Source organism: Syngnathus leptorhynchus, chromosome 21 (assembly GCF_054491065.1).
Source record: "Syngnathus leptorhynchus isolate UIUO chromosome 21, UIUO_Slep, whole genome shotgun sequence".
Taxonomy (NCBI): domain Eukaryota; kingdom Metazoa; phylum Chordata; class Actinopteri; order Syngnathiformes; family Syngnathidae; genus Syngnathus; species Syngnathus leptorhynchus.
Genome location: NC_141215.1, coordinates 3,995,891 through 4,011,949, shown reverse-complemented (window position 1 = coordinate 4,011,949; position 16,059 = coordinate 3,995,891). Strand labels below are relative to the sequence as shown.

General features: G+C 44.8%; 1 protein-coding gene across 3 annotated transcripts in view; it reads left to right on the top strand.

The window, feature by feature from the left end:
• nav3 (neuron navigator 3) overlaps nucleotides 1–16,059 on the top strand; it is a 57,795-nt gene that overhangs the window by 19,532 nt on the left and 22,204 nt on the right. For all 3 annotated transcript variants that reach the window (XM_085902509.1, XM_085902507.1, XM_085902508.1), the window contains exons 4-9: nucleotides 3,148–3,220; nucleotides 4,413–4,575; nucleotides 7,441–7,509; nucleotides 8,577–8,719; nucleotides 10,460–11,498; nucleotides 13,034–13,149. In XM_085902509.1, coding sequence (XP_085758635.1) covers nucleotides 3,148–3,220; nucleotides 4,413–4,575; nucleotides 7,441–7,509; nucleotides 8,577–8,719; nucleotides 10,460–11,498; nucleotides 13,034–13,149 — 1,603 coding nt within the window. The remainder of the gene's footprint in view (nucleotides 1–3,147; nucleotides 3,221–4,412; nucleotides 4,576–7,440; nucleotides 7,510–8,576; nucleotides 8,720–10,459; nucleotides 11,499–13,033; nucleotides 13,150–16,059) is intronic.

Below are 16,059 nucleotides of genomic sequence, written 5' to 3'. Positions count from 1 at the left end.
ATTTGGCCTCGGCAGCAGCAGCAGCAGCAGGTTTGCAGGGGCTGCTTTTGCGGTCTAATTGAGTCTAGTGTTTCTTTGAGACTGCAAAAAAAAAAAAAAAAACACCACCGGTCTCATCTGGACCCCATCTGCGCTCCGCCACCGACATGAGGACAAATGGCACCGACTTATTCTTTGCCAGCCAGATGTTTCATCACCATCGCTGCTCATTAATAACCTCGGCAACCAATTGATCATGTTCCTAATTTGATGCCGGGGTTTTAGCAAGCGACGAGTCCTCGGGTTGTTTACAACAATGGTTGATGGGAACTCGGAGAGCATCCCCGATGTCGGGGCGAGGCAGATGGCCGGTTGAAAGTCAAATTGTTCAGGGAGTTCGTAAGGTGATCATCACGTAGCCAGAAAAGCCATAAGTCAAAATCGACTTGTCATATGACGCAAGTTGAAATCTGCCAGATGTTTGAGGTAGCAAATAAACTTTAATTTAAGGGGAAAAATAAAGTCCTCTGATCCGCTTCTTAGTTTGTTTCCACGTGCTGCTTCAGCAAAGAAAACGATACCGCCACACCGCACCACACTCAAAAGTAACCGTATACTTTTAAGCCTGGAGGAAAGTTGCAAAAATTGCAAACAACTCGTAATATTTCAGGAGTGCCGTTAAGTTCGGTCTTGTTGTCCCAAGCCCCAAAGGCGAAGAGCTATGGAACATTCCGATGTGTTGTCATCTCGTATTGTCGCCCCTTTCGTCCGTTCTAATCCGCCATCCGTCTTCACCAATGGCGGCGTGCTAGCTTACAGCCAACCTATCCTGATATTTGTTTTCCACCTCCGTGCCTTTAGTCAACTGCCCCCCCCCCCACGTCCACATTGGTCTCACCCGCCGTCATTACTCACCGCTTCAACAAAAAAGGCACTTGTCATCTGCAAACGTGCACTGTGTATTCTGCAGAGTCAAAGTTCACGGGTACGGCCTGGTTCGTTTTTCACACTCCCATCCTAAAAATGCAGTCGAGACCGCCGGGCCGGGCGAATTTGCGTTCTTATTTGGACATTTGACATTTTGCGTCTATTCGTGTGTCCTAAGAACTAGCAAGTATGTATATTTAATGCTAACTTTGTAGCATTTTGCCTAGTAGCTAGCACTATGAGTAGTAATATTATGGGTGTTGCTTTGAAAGAAAGGACACAATAACAAATTTCATCACATGCTTTCAAACTGGTTCAGACCACATCAGTCCCAAGATAAAAAAAAAAAAAAAAGATGAATAGATGTTTGACTGCCTTACACATGTGGACATAAAGCTTGCCTGCGAGGCAGATGCTTATAAAGCCACACGGGCAGACTTCAAGTTTTATGGCATAGGAACAGAAGCCAATATATATAATCAAGACATTCAGTTGCCGTGCATTTTCCTTCCCATCGTACATTACGTGGCCTTTCAAAAACTGACAGAACTTGAGCGTTTCTTTACCCAAGCAGGAATGTCACTTGTTAACAACTCGCGTGACATTAGCGCTTGATATATTAGCGCAGAATGACACGGAAAATATTAGCATACCCAGCAGGAGCCCATCTGGCTACTTTTCTTCCAATGCTACTGTCGCCTTAAAATGACAAATCAATCCATTTTTTTGTTTTTTGCTTGCGCATGATTGGAGATGATTGGTAGCACCAAATCGAATGTCACCAAGTTTTTTCTCTCCACTCAGCTCGTCCGCGTGATACTTTGATTTGCGGTGTGGAAAGCCATTATCACCCCCATGTTAACATCTTCCCACTTTTTTTTTTTTAATTCCGCTATATCCTTCTCAGCAATTTTTCTCCACATGATGCTAGTTGCACGCGTGCCTTTATTTTCCTGTTGGAATTTATACATCAGCGCCTCATCAAAATCTCCAACTTGCTGATAAAGACTGTTAGGTGCCAGTTTGTGGAGGAAAAACTAAATGACAACAGTTGCTTGCCAAGCTGGTGGAGGATGCCACAAAGCCAAAAGTGCCCACCAAACTAGCAATTAGACTTCACCAGATCCTTGTGGAAAATTAATGCCCCAGATGTCATCGACACCTTCATTATTATAAAACTTTTTGTGCGTCATTTTAATGGTTTTATTGGAAAGCCTCAGGATTTTTGGGGGTTGAGTTTCACTCCTTTCTGGTGTTTATGAACTATTTGCATCAATTCCAATAAAAAATTTAAAAAAGAAAAATACAGATAAGGAGTCTCTTGAACTTTTTTGGGAACCAAACAACTTGAAACTAACGTAAATATGGTCACTAAATATTTTTTTTCCCATGTGAGTGAATGTGGCGTGGTAATACAAGCAAGCGCACAAAGGACACATATGTTTGCGTGTACGAGCAACATGTGCGGAAAAAATATGGAAGCCCACATGTGAGGGTGTTTTAAGTCGCGTGCTGTGTCGCGCAGATGGACGAATTATTTGTGTGACTTGCGGTTGTGCCAGAAAACAGAAAAGCACTTGAGATGTTAGCACCCAAAACCACAAATATTTGCAATACTTTATGCCAGGATTTCCCTGTGAAAATATATAAAGAATAAAATAAAAAATTATAAAAAAGAAATTAAATAGAAAAAAAATTCAAGAAAGTTCGCTCATGGTAGCGCATTTCGCAAGTTATTTTTAAACGCGTTGTGCTGTTTGTGTGGGCTCCCCCTAGTGGTATACAGAAGAATGGCCGCTTAAATACTCTTCGTTCAATATTTGATCATGAATCATCATCACCGCACGCACTTTGCTTGGCCTTGACACACTACAACTAAAAAAAAACAAAGCTGTGAACTTTGACTTCAGAGAGGATGCTAACAGTTGATCGGCATGCTAACGAAGGAATCCGACAAAGTGATCGAAGGCACGTCTCAGCTCCTGCCTCCTCATTCATGCCCACAAAATTGTCTCTCAATGTATTATGACTTGACGCCAGCGTAGGTGGCAACACACTGCGGTCAGTATGTCACGCAGCCCGGGCCATCGGGTCACGTGTCCAACCGCACAATGATGTTCTTTATGGCTAATAATGTCGATCATCTCCACCCCACCCCCACGGGACATTTCAGCTCATTGGATGTTAAGTATTGTGACTTCCTACGTCTGATTGCCTTGCCCTCATTTGTTTTGTCTCCAGATTGAGAATGTGGACGCCTGCCTCAATTTTTTAGATGCCAGAGGAGTGAATGTACAAGGGCTCTCATCTGAAGGTAAGAACTCATGTTAAGTATCTGCCATGGGAAATCAAATCAATTCATCTTGTTTACAGATTTCGAATCACTTTGATGGTAATCTTCTATTGCTCTCTGCCGTTGACCTAAAATGCTTGCGAGAGTTTGACACACTGACCGGCACATCTAAATCTAGTTCAGCCCACCACTCGCAGTCACGTACTAAAAACAGCTCTGTGACTCACTGCCGGCCTGGAATTTCAAATTCGAGAAATGAATGAGCTATTGGGTTACCAACCAGCTTGTATTTTGTTTCCTATTAAACCAATATCAGAAATGTTGGTACAAGATAACAAGATTAATATATAGAATTCATGGCGCCAAAGCACTATTTGTATGAAGTGGGCTGTCTTTTGTAACCTAGGCAAGAACCTCGCCAAATCACAAGAACGACTGAATGGAAGCACGTCAAACCACTTAAAAGAATCAAAGGCGCGTTTTCATTGAACGCCAGCCAAGCTGAGACATTTTATTTTCATCAGATCGACGCCAGAATCGAGACAGCTAAACCGAACCCAACTTAATGAAAACACCGTGTGTTATTGTCAATGCCTCATAACGAAAAAATTGCCTCTCAAACATCAACAACTTCTTCCAAATTTACCCAAAATGTGGTCAAGTCAAGTAGCCGGAACACAACTGATTGGATCGTTTGCTATCGTGACCAAAAGTTCACAAAGCTCCGCCATTTTGTCTGCCAAAAGTAATGAAGCGTCACCGGCAAACAGACTAAATTGACGCCCGTAGGTGTTAGGAAATGGAAAACGCCCCAGAGATTAATCTTCACTACCTTCCAAAAAAACATTAGATGGCTGTAAGATCTTAAAAAAAAAAAAAAAAAAGTATCAGTCTCTGCTCCGACTGCACCGACTCTCGCTGAAGGTTTGATATGAGAGCTCCATTTCACAAATGGCTGCGTTAGTCACAGTGATAAAGTCTTCCTTTGCCGTGGCTCATCCAAATTCGATTCCAGCCCGCTGTGGGAGATACATTACTTTGATTTTTCTCAGCGATTAACTCCGGAACTGTATTTCGGAGGGTGACGCTTGACAACCCGAATGCAAATATTTGACATTTTTTTAGCTTCTTATGCATCTTTTGGTTTACTCTGTCTTGCATAATGTGGCAGATCTGATTTTTCTGAAAGATTTTTGTCTTTTGGGCTTTGCAGAGATTAGGAATGGCAACCTAAAAAGCATCCTGGGCCTCTTCTTCATCCTATCCCGCTATAAACAGCAGCAGCAGCAACAGCAGCAGTATTACCAGTCGCTAGTGGAGCTCAGCCAGCAGAGCTCGGCAACATCTGCCAGCAAGTCGCAAGAGATGCAGTCCAGGTACGCTTAAACTCATTGCACCTTGTTTCCAGCCTCCGCTTGGCTCCTTTTAAAGTGTTTACTGGAGAGATTTAACGATTCAATGCTTCGGGGATTTTTGGAGGAAATGTTACAAACGAGAATACGGGAAATAAATACTGGAGTTCTTCTGGGTTCGCCGGACACGGCGGCGTCAGAAACACGAGAGCAGTAGTAGATCAGTCCACAGCTGCCTGACATTCCCAAGCTCCTGTTCCCAACAGGCGGAGAATTCTTAACTTTGGTTGAAGGAAGGCTTAAAGTTCAATTGTTTTCTCTGGTTAGACCTCATGACAGTGGGTTCAATTGTTTTGGCCATTTTGTATGCATTGTTCAGTTTATAAAAGAAGAAATGGTAATTGTCTCGGCGGTCCAAATGTATTTACACTGTGGGACGAATTTGGCCCGCGGGCCAGAGTTTGACACCCCTGTTTTAGGGGATTTGGTATGCACCGTTCGGTTTATAAAAGAAGAAATGGCAATTACATCTAATCACTCGAACTAATTCCCTTTAACAATGATGAAGCATCAGTGGGCCGAGGAACATTTAGCGTACGCTAAAGATATACGAGGCACCCGAGAGACGTGAACGGATTTTCAATGATCAAATTATATCCGGCACATTTTGGGCCTTCGGTATGCCGTGCATGTACTTTAGGGTGCTTTCTATAGACAGCACCTGCTGGCCCTCACTGGGGTCTCCAGGGTGAGGGATGGGAGGTGGAGACTCACACACATCCAAACAGGGAGGTCTTAGTTCAGATGAAGCACGGGGGTCCGAAGCCACAAGAGGTTTTCTAGTTAGGAACGAGCTAAAAAAATAAATAATTATCTAGCCATCATGTCCCCGGGCGGACATGTTGACCCGCAGGTCTTGCGGTCCTCTCGCCTGCCCACCGCTGTGTCTCGTGACAGGAAGAGCCGCTCGCCTTATGGCAAAGACGACAGCCGGGCCAAGCGCGACGCTTCTCCTCGGTACACTTCCACTTGTGTGATGGTTTTTAAAAGCTGGAAGAATTTTACTGACCCAATGAGGATTTAATCATGTTCTGGTAAAGGATCTTGATCCACGTTGTTGGTTTGTTGGGTGGTAGGTTGTCATGGATTATTTTAGGATTTATTTGATTTATTATATTGTGATATATCATATTATTTTATGACATATTTTTATTTTATTATATTATATTATTTTATTATAATTATTTTGTTATTAGTTTGTTGGGTGGTAGGTTGTCATGGATTATTTTAGGATTTATTTGATTTATTATATTATGATGTATCATATTATTTTTGTTATATTATATTTTTTATTATATTTTATTATATCATATTATCCTACATTCTCTATTTTTACTATATTCGATTTAAATCTTTTTTTGTTATAAATCTGGCCTCTCTGCATTATGTTATATATTTGTTGGGCTACAGTTGATATAAAGTCTAATTTCAAACTGTTCATAATTTCTTCCACCAGTCTTATCATTATAAATGAGATGATCAGGCTGCTTTGGCTCCACCCCTTTCCCGGTACTCAAAATCGAATGCCGGTTAATGTCGGTGCTGTGTGTCATCTCCTGCATAATGTAGAGTAGCTAATGAGAATTCTCCCTGATCACCTTTGGCTGTCAACTCTGAATCTCATTTGCGTCCAAAAACACACTCACCCGAGTCCTTACAATTGTGTCAAGGTGTAGACTGGCCATCCACACAAGGTCATTGAAAAGCCGAGGTTAATTGTCCTACCTGGAGTGTGCGTGAATGGACTTGTGTATGATAATGAGAAAAATGGCCATTCGTTATGGAGTGAATTGAAATCTCATACAACAAAGATTCTTCACATGGAGCGGAACCAATTGTGTCACAATATGATGATTTGGAATGGTCAAAAGCGAAACTAATGCTTTGTCCTTGTCCTTTTCTTGGTATTGTCGGGGTTCGTTTCGATGCAGGACGATGCGAGGACTGCAGTTTGTCATTCAGGCTCTCGTTATATTTGATTCACTTAAATAAATCAAAACAGAAAGCAAGTTGTTCCGACTCGCCAGAGCAGTCGGATATCTTAATGCACTGATGCGGAGGCGATTTCCTCATTTCCTCCGGCTCTGGATATTATACAGCATCGGTATCAAACTCAGGCCCTCGGGCCAGATTTGGCCCGCATTGTAATTCTATTCGGCCCGGGCAAATTCTGATTTAGTAGCTCTGAGCAACCATTTAGTTTTATCGAGTACCCTCAACTGTTGAATGTGTACAAAAGCAGAAAATTGCCTTTTAAACTGGTTCTCAAAGAACAAAAAAAAAAACTTTAGTGGTTTGGGAGTCATCTAGTAAACAGGACATTACGCACGTTGCGTTTATTCACAGGAGTAAACAAGAGCCTCACCACCTGGCTGTCACATTGAACGTAGGATGATGAAAGTTTTTCTTCATAAAGCGCCTCGTGTTAACTTTACTGTTTCCTGTTAAACGCAAACGGCGGTTCCCATCCATGCGAATGACTCAGAGCGAGCGTCAAGGTCGTAAAGTGACGTGAGAGCAACCGCGGCTATTTCCGCCGCCTCTGCTTTTTTTGTGATTTGAGTGGAGTTTTTTTTTTTTTTTTCTGGTTCAAATAGATGCCGCCGCAAAATTGATTGTAAACATTCTTGAGATGGCGGTGGTCAAGAAATTGCTCGCACGCACGCGGTTAAAACATGACAAAGATCAATGACACATGCTTCGCCATTAACTTCCTCTTGCTCCACCCTTCTTATCTGTTTTTCGTTTTTTCTTCAGCCAGAACTCATTCATCGTTCAACTCAGTTAACACTCACAACTCTGCTTTTTTTTTTCTTTCTTCTTCTTCAGTCTCACAGCACGATATGCAAGTCCTCCGGGTCATACTGGATTAGGGTCGCCACAGAAGAAAAACACAAGGTGAGTATGGCAACCATTTTAAAGTTTGTGGAATTTGTTCCTTCTTTGCTTTTATGCTGACCATTTGGAGATATGGACTTTTTCAACAAATGTGGCAAATTTCAGAATCTCCAAAATTTTCAACATTCAAGTCCCCTGTTACGACCCTTTAGTTCAATTTAGCTCCGCTCATACTGCCACCTGTTGATTTGGCATGCATATTACATTCTGTAAATAGATTGTCCTATTTTACGCATGCCTATGTTGGTAACCCTCTCTGCAACTGAAAACTCATTATCATATCATCAAAGGTCATGAACTAAAATACACACCAGGATCAATTGGAAGATGAGCCTAATTTGCTAGCTAATGCTAATATGTAGCTAGCTAGCTAAAGAATAGGTAAACAACAACCATTTTTGTGAACAATGGAGATTCTTTATGGTTCAAAGAAGATCCCTGGTGACCTTTGACTTTTGTATATGTGAATCTTAGTGGCAAATATGACAACAATGCAGCACGGGGGAAAAAAAAAAAACGCCTTTTTACAATTGCCACATAAAAATGTGGAAGGTGAGACTGACTAACCAGGTACTCTGTCCATTCTCATGTCGATGATGCATTCATCAAACCTAAATTTGGGAAGATGAAAGAAACTGATGATAAAAGGGAACTACCTTGCATTTCCATCTAAATTGCTTCAATCTCTCGCTCATTTTCCCCGTTCATCTCTCATTTCAACTCACCGAGGTTTGTAATCATCGACCTTTACTTTTTGTTTTTCCCCCCTCATGTTCTTGTAGCTCTGTATTTACTTTTTTGTTGTTGATTCAGAGCTCCACTCTACTGTTATTACTCTTGAATTGTTAGCTTTGGGGTTACTTGGGTGAGGATTTGCTCGTCTGAATCGGATTTGTTTGGATTGTTACTCCTGGGAGGAATCTGTCTGCCTCATCCTTAGGTTCAGCTCTGTATGACAGCGCCAGTAATATCCGAACAAATAATATGAATTGAATACATCGGAGTTGTTTCTTAAATCTGTATGGAAGACAAATTTTATTTTATTGTTTTTTTTATTTCCCCTCCAGGTTACCGGGACCTTCCAGGGTACCCGCTGCAGGCAGCGGGGCCACCAGGAGTCCGGGTTCTTCCAATTTGAACCGGCGCAGCCAGAGCTTCAACAGCATCGACAAAAGCAAACCGCTTCAGTACGCCAGCGGCAACGACAGAGGTGAGGAAGTAATGTTGAGTGGAAATGAAAACAGTTCGTCCCAGGCGGACCACTGGATGGCACCACTGACTCAGATAAGCTCACGGCGAATCCCCGTTGCCCCTCCCTTTTACTCTGCTGAATCATCCCCAGATCATTAGTCTCCCTTCCACAAAGCAAAATTCCACTAAGTGTCAGAGTTGACACATTTTCACCGACAAAATGGACGAAGCTCCATGATGAAGGAAAAACAACCCTCAGAGTGGATCTTCACAATTGCTGAAAAGTCATTTTTCTTTTCAATAATGGCTACTGTGAGTCTAATTGAAAACCACTCCTGACGATTTCTCAAACCGTGTGAAATATATCGCAGAACACCAATGCACAAAACAGTCGTGCTAGCGTGCCGGCACGGTTGTCACCTCCGCACAGCTGGCCGGCAAATAAACAGCGTGACACGGGCGTGAATGTCAAATTGTCGCTTTGATAAAGTTACAGGAATTGAGTTGGTCGCACACTGCCGCGTTTTTTTTTTTTTTTTTTGCGAGGGTGAGGTCCGGATGAGAAGCCATCCCGCCATCTGTTCCACGCGGGGGAGCGCCTCAACTGTTCGGCCAAGAATAGGGACGGCGGTCTTTAAATGAAAGTCATGCTTTGAATTTGAAGAGCATAACAAGAAATGCGCTATTTGCATCGTCCCGTGCAAATGGCTGATTAACTCAGCCATGTGTTTCTGTGAAGGGGATGAATGGATTAATGGTGATCTTGACTTTGTCCAACGATGTATTTTAGGATTCTGATTGTACAAGGCATTGTCAGATTAAAAACAACCAGATATGTAGGGGGAAGTGTTGACAATGAAAATAAAAACGCTTGCTTTTCATCTCCGGGTCCGACTCCGACGAACTGACATTTCATTCTTTGGCCCGAGCTCTAAAACAAAACCATGAAAAGAAAGCAAAAAGTCTGTTGCTATGGTAACAGCAAAGTCACTGCACGGCGGTGAAAAGTGGCGCCGCTGTGAACGAGCCCCGGGGGGTGGGGGTGGAGGGGGGGGGGACAAAAGGGGAGTAGAGGGCTCTCTAAAGATGGGCTTAATTGAGCCAATACTTGAACAACAAGCTCGAGCTTGCACATCCACACACCACCTCGAGTGTCACATAAAATGTAAATAGTGTCGAATATGAGCATCTGGATATATCACATCTTCTTTATCCTCTGTGAAGAACCTTTACCTTTGCACACTTGTATAATGACTGTAACCCGAATAGTGATACAAATGACTGGCAAATTTAATTAAATTCCAACTTTGCATAACCTTCTAATTGTAGATAAAAATCACAATCTTTGCATCAGAGGCACCTTCATGTACCAAAGCTTCAAGTAATTTTTTTTTATTTTTTTTTGCGGCAGATTCTATCAATGATTGTCGGGATCTGAATGAGTTGTATGATTGTTCTTTTTTTTTTTTATAGACTAACACAAGCAGCTCTCTCAGGGAGGTTTCTCTATGTAGCAAGGGATATAACACTTGATCCTTGAAGGCATCACTACAATGTAAAAGAATCTTTCTCCAAAATATTCCGCTAGCAGGGACCTGAGACTTTTTTCCCCCATAATGAACATTTCTAAAGTTACATGGATGTGTGCGAAACCCCCACAGGAGAAGTGCTTCGTGTAACACTGACTTGTGAAAATGTGCAAAGTTTGCAAGGAGCTTGAGTCGTTCAAAGTTTTGAACAACTTTGTCTCTTCTTCCAGACGCAATGAGGAGCATCCCGGTAGCCGGCGGCCTGAACGGAAGCGGGATAGGTGGGACGGTTCCTACCAGCATAAGTGGGCAGCAGCTGGCCTCTGCCATTCCCTCGGCTACCGCCAGCAAGTCCTGGCGGAGCAAGTCCATGAACCTCAAGCACAGCGCCACTTCCTCCATGTTGGCCAACCCTACGAACTCACCGTCCCTAAACTCGCAGAGCCAGGAAGGCATGGAGGGCCCCAAAGTCGGCGCCGCGCCCCACAGGTCCATGCTGGAGAAGTTCCGAATGATCAACCCTCGATCGGCATCCCGGGTCTCGCCGTCCATGGCTGAGATGGCTCTTCAGGAAGAGGACGATATGTCGGAGTACGGCGAGGACGCACTTACGCCCACGGGCTCAGTATGCAGCGGTAGCGGTAGCGTTACGGCCAAACAGATCTCCTCCAAGTCCTCCTTGAGTGCCACAAGCAAGACCTCGTCTTCCTCCTCGTATTCCAAGGCTTCTACAAACTCCAGTAGGTCCAAAGACAAGGAGGACAAAAACAAGTCTGCCAGCAAGCAAGCCTGCGTTCCATCCAAAGAGGAACGAGACTTTGCGGACTCAGCGAAGAAGACGTCTAAAATCGCCAGCCTTGTACCCAAGGGAGCTAAACAAGCAAAGAAAGATGGCGGCTGCTCCTCCTCGGTTTCCAGTGGAATCCCCAAACCGGGACTTAAAGCTCCTTCCACAATTGTAACAAAGGGTCAATCCCAAAGTCAGATGGGCCTAAACAGCAGTGCGAACCTTCGGGGTGGAGAAGCAGACAGAAGCAAGCTCGTCAAAGGCGGGCAGGGCGGCAGTTTCTACACCCAGAGATCCGTGGGAGCTCCAGAGGGCAAACGAACCAGCATGACCTCCTCGACCAGCACCTCGGCCTTGTCCGCATCCAGCGGGGTCCTGGCAGGTGGAGGCCCGGCTCTCGGAGGGAACGGAGTGGTTCAGCTCCCGCAGCAGCAACAACACAACCACCCCAACACTGCAACCGTGGCTCCCTTCATGTACAGGTAAGACCAAATCCAGAGAAGCCCTACGAACATCTGGTTAAACCCTCGCAGACATGTAAATCTGCCCACCCGGACCGATTTATTTTTTTCTGCTACGACAGGAGGGTGGGGAAAGAAACTGGGGGAGCTGCCAAAGTCTGCAATGCCTTTTGTTCTGAGATTTCGCAATCCCATTAAACACGGTTTAATCCCTCACCCCTTCTTCCCACTTCTGTCTACCTCCTCCATCGTCAGCTCTGCCAAAAAGCAGCCCAGAACAACTTAAACCCAAATCTATTGGGAAGTTAGCTTTTTTTTTTTCCCCAGCGATGGCTATTTGTTTTACTTCCTTATCTGACCTCCCACCACTAAAACTCCCCTACAATGTATTTTTACATTTTTCGGCCACTCTACCCACCTTTGCTGAAATGACTTGGCATTCAATTACGCAATAGGTTATGCAATGAGCTGACTTGTGGTGAGGTATCCATGTGACTTGACATTCATCTTTGAGAACATTTACCTTGAAAGTATTCCCATCCCGTTCTCCGTTTGCGTGCAGTGGTATCTGTGCTCCGACTTCTCCTCTTGCATAATATTGCTTGCGCAGATGATTTGAATTCTACCTTGAAGCCTTGTCGGCACTCTGTGAGGGGAAATAAATATAAATATTTTTCTTTGTCAAGGGCTTTGAAGAATTTCATCGCAGATAAATTTACTGCATGAAGGTAAATAATGCTTGTCATATTGTTTCGCTGGGTGGTTTTATCTAAAACCTGGGTTGTATTTTTAAAAGAATAAAAAAAAAGATTAGGTTTTAAATTTAAAGTTGAGCCAGAATTGAACATGCAGGGATCATCGTTTTCAGACGCTGAAATGGAGCCATGGTGTTTTTTTTTTGGACTAATCCTCACCTGTGCTGACATGCGTGAATTTAATACGGTTGTCATCGTAGCCGCAGCGTTGGCCACTTGTGGAAGGCATTAAGTGGAAAAACCTCCCGCTGTATTGCAGTTTACCTCCATTTTCAGTCCAAATTGGGCAATTTGGTCCTTTTTTTGCCTCTCGCCCACTTTGCAATCCTTCCCAGTTGGAGGCGCCCACACAAGAGACAGCAAAAAAAAAAAAGATTTTGGATTTCTGTTCACTAATGACATCATTTAAATTGGAATCACTGTTAAAAAAAATCTACTTTTTTTTTTTGTAAAGCATCTAGCAAATTCTCATGAATATGAACGACATCGGTGTCGTCGTAGCCCCGCGGTTATCAGCGATGGCTGATATCTCGAAAATGTACCGAGCTAGGCGAAACTTGATTTCACACGTGAAAAACGCTGCTCCGTTTGAGGTGACGGGTTATTTCTGCACCTCCGCAGGTGCTACTTTTCCTCACTTTGCGCTCGCGTGCCTCCATTTTGTCACATCTGTTTGCCCGTGCAGGCTCACTGGACCTCGTCCTTGTCACTGACGTTGAACTCTGCTTGTATACAAACACATACATTATATATATGTTTTATTTTTTTCCTCATGGCTTGATTTATTTGGTGCTCCTGCAGGACCTTCTCAGAGAATGATTGTACCATGGTGGCCCCGGCCGACCCCTGCCTCAGTCCAACCAAGGGGGAGTTGGTCTATAGCAAGACAGCCAAACAGTGCCTGGAGGAGATATCAGGTTTGGACCTCAAAACATTCACACACACATAGAATTATCCATGATGGTTGTCTTTTACTGTCTATTTGGGGACGCCAACCCCAGACACCTCCCTCGCTCTCCCTCATGCGCTCGTGTTGTGTCGCGAAGGGAAAAGGTCAGCGCTGACAGTCGGACACAGGGAGCATCTGTGGCTCTTTGTTTACGCCCCCGCGGCTTCCGTCATCTGTGACAATCTCCCAGGCGAGCGTCGCGCAAAACCGTCGTATGACATACCGGAAAAACACATCTTCATTTGCAGTCTCGTGAGAATATAAAGAAAGTGGTTTTGGGGTTTTTTCATGTCGATGTTAATGTATAAATTAAATCGTCCATATGGTCTAAAAAGATGTGAAATAAGGTCTAGATTCAGATTTTTACTTTATTATTATATATTTTTATTTATTATTTGTTATTATATATATTTTTTTGTATATTTTTATTTCATTTTTATTTTAGATTTTTATTATTATATTTTTTATTTCATTTTTTAATTTTAGATTTAGATTTTCTAAATTTGGTCCAATAAACTCTGGGTATGAGCACTGAGTTAAGCCGGACTCGGTTTTCCAAAGTTCTTTCGCTCAGGCCGCGGTTTTTCCCTGCCTTTTCATTTCGAGGGTAAAATTAGACTTCAGTGCCGGCCGGCTGTTAACTTTTTGTTTGGAGCCTTTTCAGAAACACTTATTTGTTGTTGTGTCCCGTCGTCTGTTTGCGTCGTTTCATTTCGTATCTCTATTTCATGGATCCTGCTGTACTTTTATTTATTTTTTTACAAAATTAGCTTGTCCAACATGTGCAGAGCAACTGGAGGAGCTAATAAAGCTCGCACTGATTGATGAGTAATATGTCGCTTCTGCTGTCTCATTGTTGATCCGCGATAAGCCGACGAGGCTCGCCGTTAAGCGCCTCCGGAGAGCATTTAATTAAGTTCTGAGGAATGGCGAGCTTACAGGTGCACTATCTAAACAACTCGAGATGGAGGGTTGGAAGGATAGTTTGAGGGACGAAAGATAAAGAGCTGGCGGGAGAAAGGGAGAGAACCCAAGAGGATGAGGAGGATGCTGAAGAGTGAGCGAGAGAGCGAGAGAGAGAGGGAGAGCGAGCGAGTTCTCTGCTGGCTGTGGCTTCACCAGCCGCTCACTCTCCACCGTCGCGGCGTCGGTGCGGGAGGTAGAAGATGCGGAGCGGACAAGTGGTAATTAAGGGTAGAGGAGGGGGGCAAAGATACCAGTGAATAAAAAAGACGGGTATTTCATAAGGGAGGAAGATAAGGAGCCTGCGACGAAGACGAGGATGTAGCGACTGGCTCGTTCACACCCCTGACTATGGTGGTCGAGGACCGGAGGCGGTAAAGCATGAGGACTGGAGAGCAAGGAGTTAAATTGTAGGATTCCAAGGAAGAGCATGGGCTGGCTTCAAGATGGATCTGGACTCTACCTGTCTACCTGAAGAGGGCTGCTTTCACAGCGAGACCACAGTTGGGGAGACATGGGACCCGCCTCCTGTATCTTTTGATTCGGTGGTGTTTGGAGCAAGCGTCAAGCCGGGATGAACTTACTTTTACCCGTTGAGTCAAAGCAAGCGAAGAGGTAAGGGTTCCGTGAGCAAACATGAAGCGAGGTGCAGAGTTCTCCGTGTATCAGGGAGGGAGCCCGGCTCGACGGACCGCCCAGCCCCTTCCGGATAACCTCAACCTGCGGATCAAACAACGCTCTCTCACCAACCTGACGTTGCAAAGCGATGGCGAACGGCGGGTTTACGCCTCGGAGCCGGACAAGCCGCCGCCTCGTTTCCCGCCTCGTCAAAGCTCCTTGGTGTACCCGTCTTGGTCGCAACGGGCAGGGGGTAGCCTTCAAGGCAGCCCCAGGAAAGAGGAGGTCACGAGGACTCAAGGCCCCCGAGCTCGATCTTTGTCTCTATCCCTCACTAAGATGCTCTCGCAGTCGGAGCACTCCCTCATCCCCGTGCCTTGGCGCTGCACCGCTGCAGGCGGAAGGCCGCAGCGAGCTTCCTACGGCGGCCACCCGAGGGTTGAACCCCCTCATAAACCCAAACAACAGGCGGCCGAAGAAGGGAGTGGCGGGCGATCAGATGAGGACCGGGCGGTAGGCGGTAAGCCAGTAGCTAGGGAGAACGAGGGCGGCTATTGGGCAGAGGAGGAAGTTTCGGGGGGAGGGCCTCGCGAGGGGGCGGCTCAGCTGGATAAGGATGTGATCCTCACCATGCTGGGCGACTTGGAGCAGGTGCTGCACACGCAGCCACGCCCACGTAAGTCGGTACAGTCCTCAACTCATCACTTACCACGATAAGAATTTTTTTCTTTGCGGTTCAACCGATATGAGGTCAAAGGCTCGGCCCGTGCAGCCTCACTTCGACCTCACTCGCTCCGGCCAGTCAAAACATGACCTCAATTATACCCGGGTAGTCCTTAGCTTCTCTAAGGTCATCGACAAGGACGCCGCGGTAAAATTGAGGGCGAGTGTCAACGTGTCTATAGATCATCTTCGAGTCCAGCCGTGGATGTGTTTGTGTTTGGTAATTACGTCCGATTCCCTGATGTCCCCGCATTAATTTTTCATCTCAGTCTTGGTTGTTTTCTTGGACTGCCGCCGGATTCTGTTGCGCCTCATTGATCCGTTCGGCTTTCCACAATCCGATGTGTCAGAGCCGCCGAGGCCGCCACTCATTCATCATACTTGGCCAACTTTGTGTTCGTGTCAGATTATTTTCATACCGACTGTGTGTTCCAGTCATTGGTTTCTGCAACGTGAGGGGAAAACACCACAATAAGAAATCACAACCCGCAAAGTGCCAATTCTTATTCGGGATGTGATCAATCACAAAATGCCTTCCAAGTACCCCGGAATGTTTTTCCACCAATCTATACAT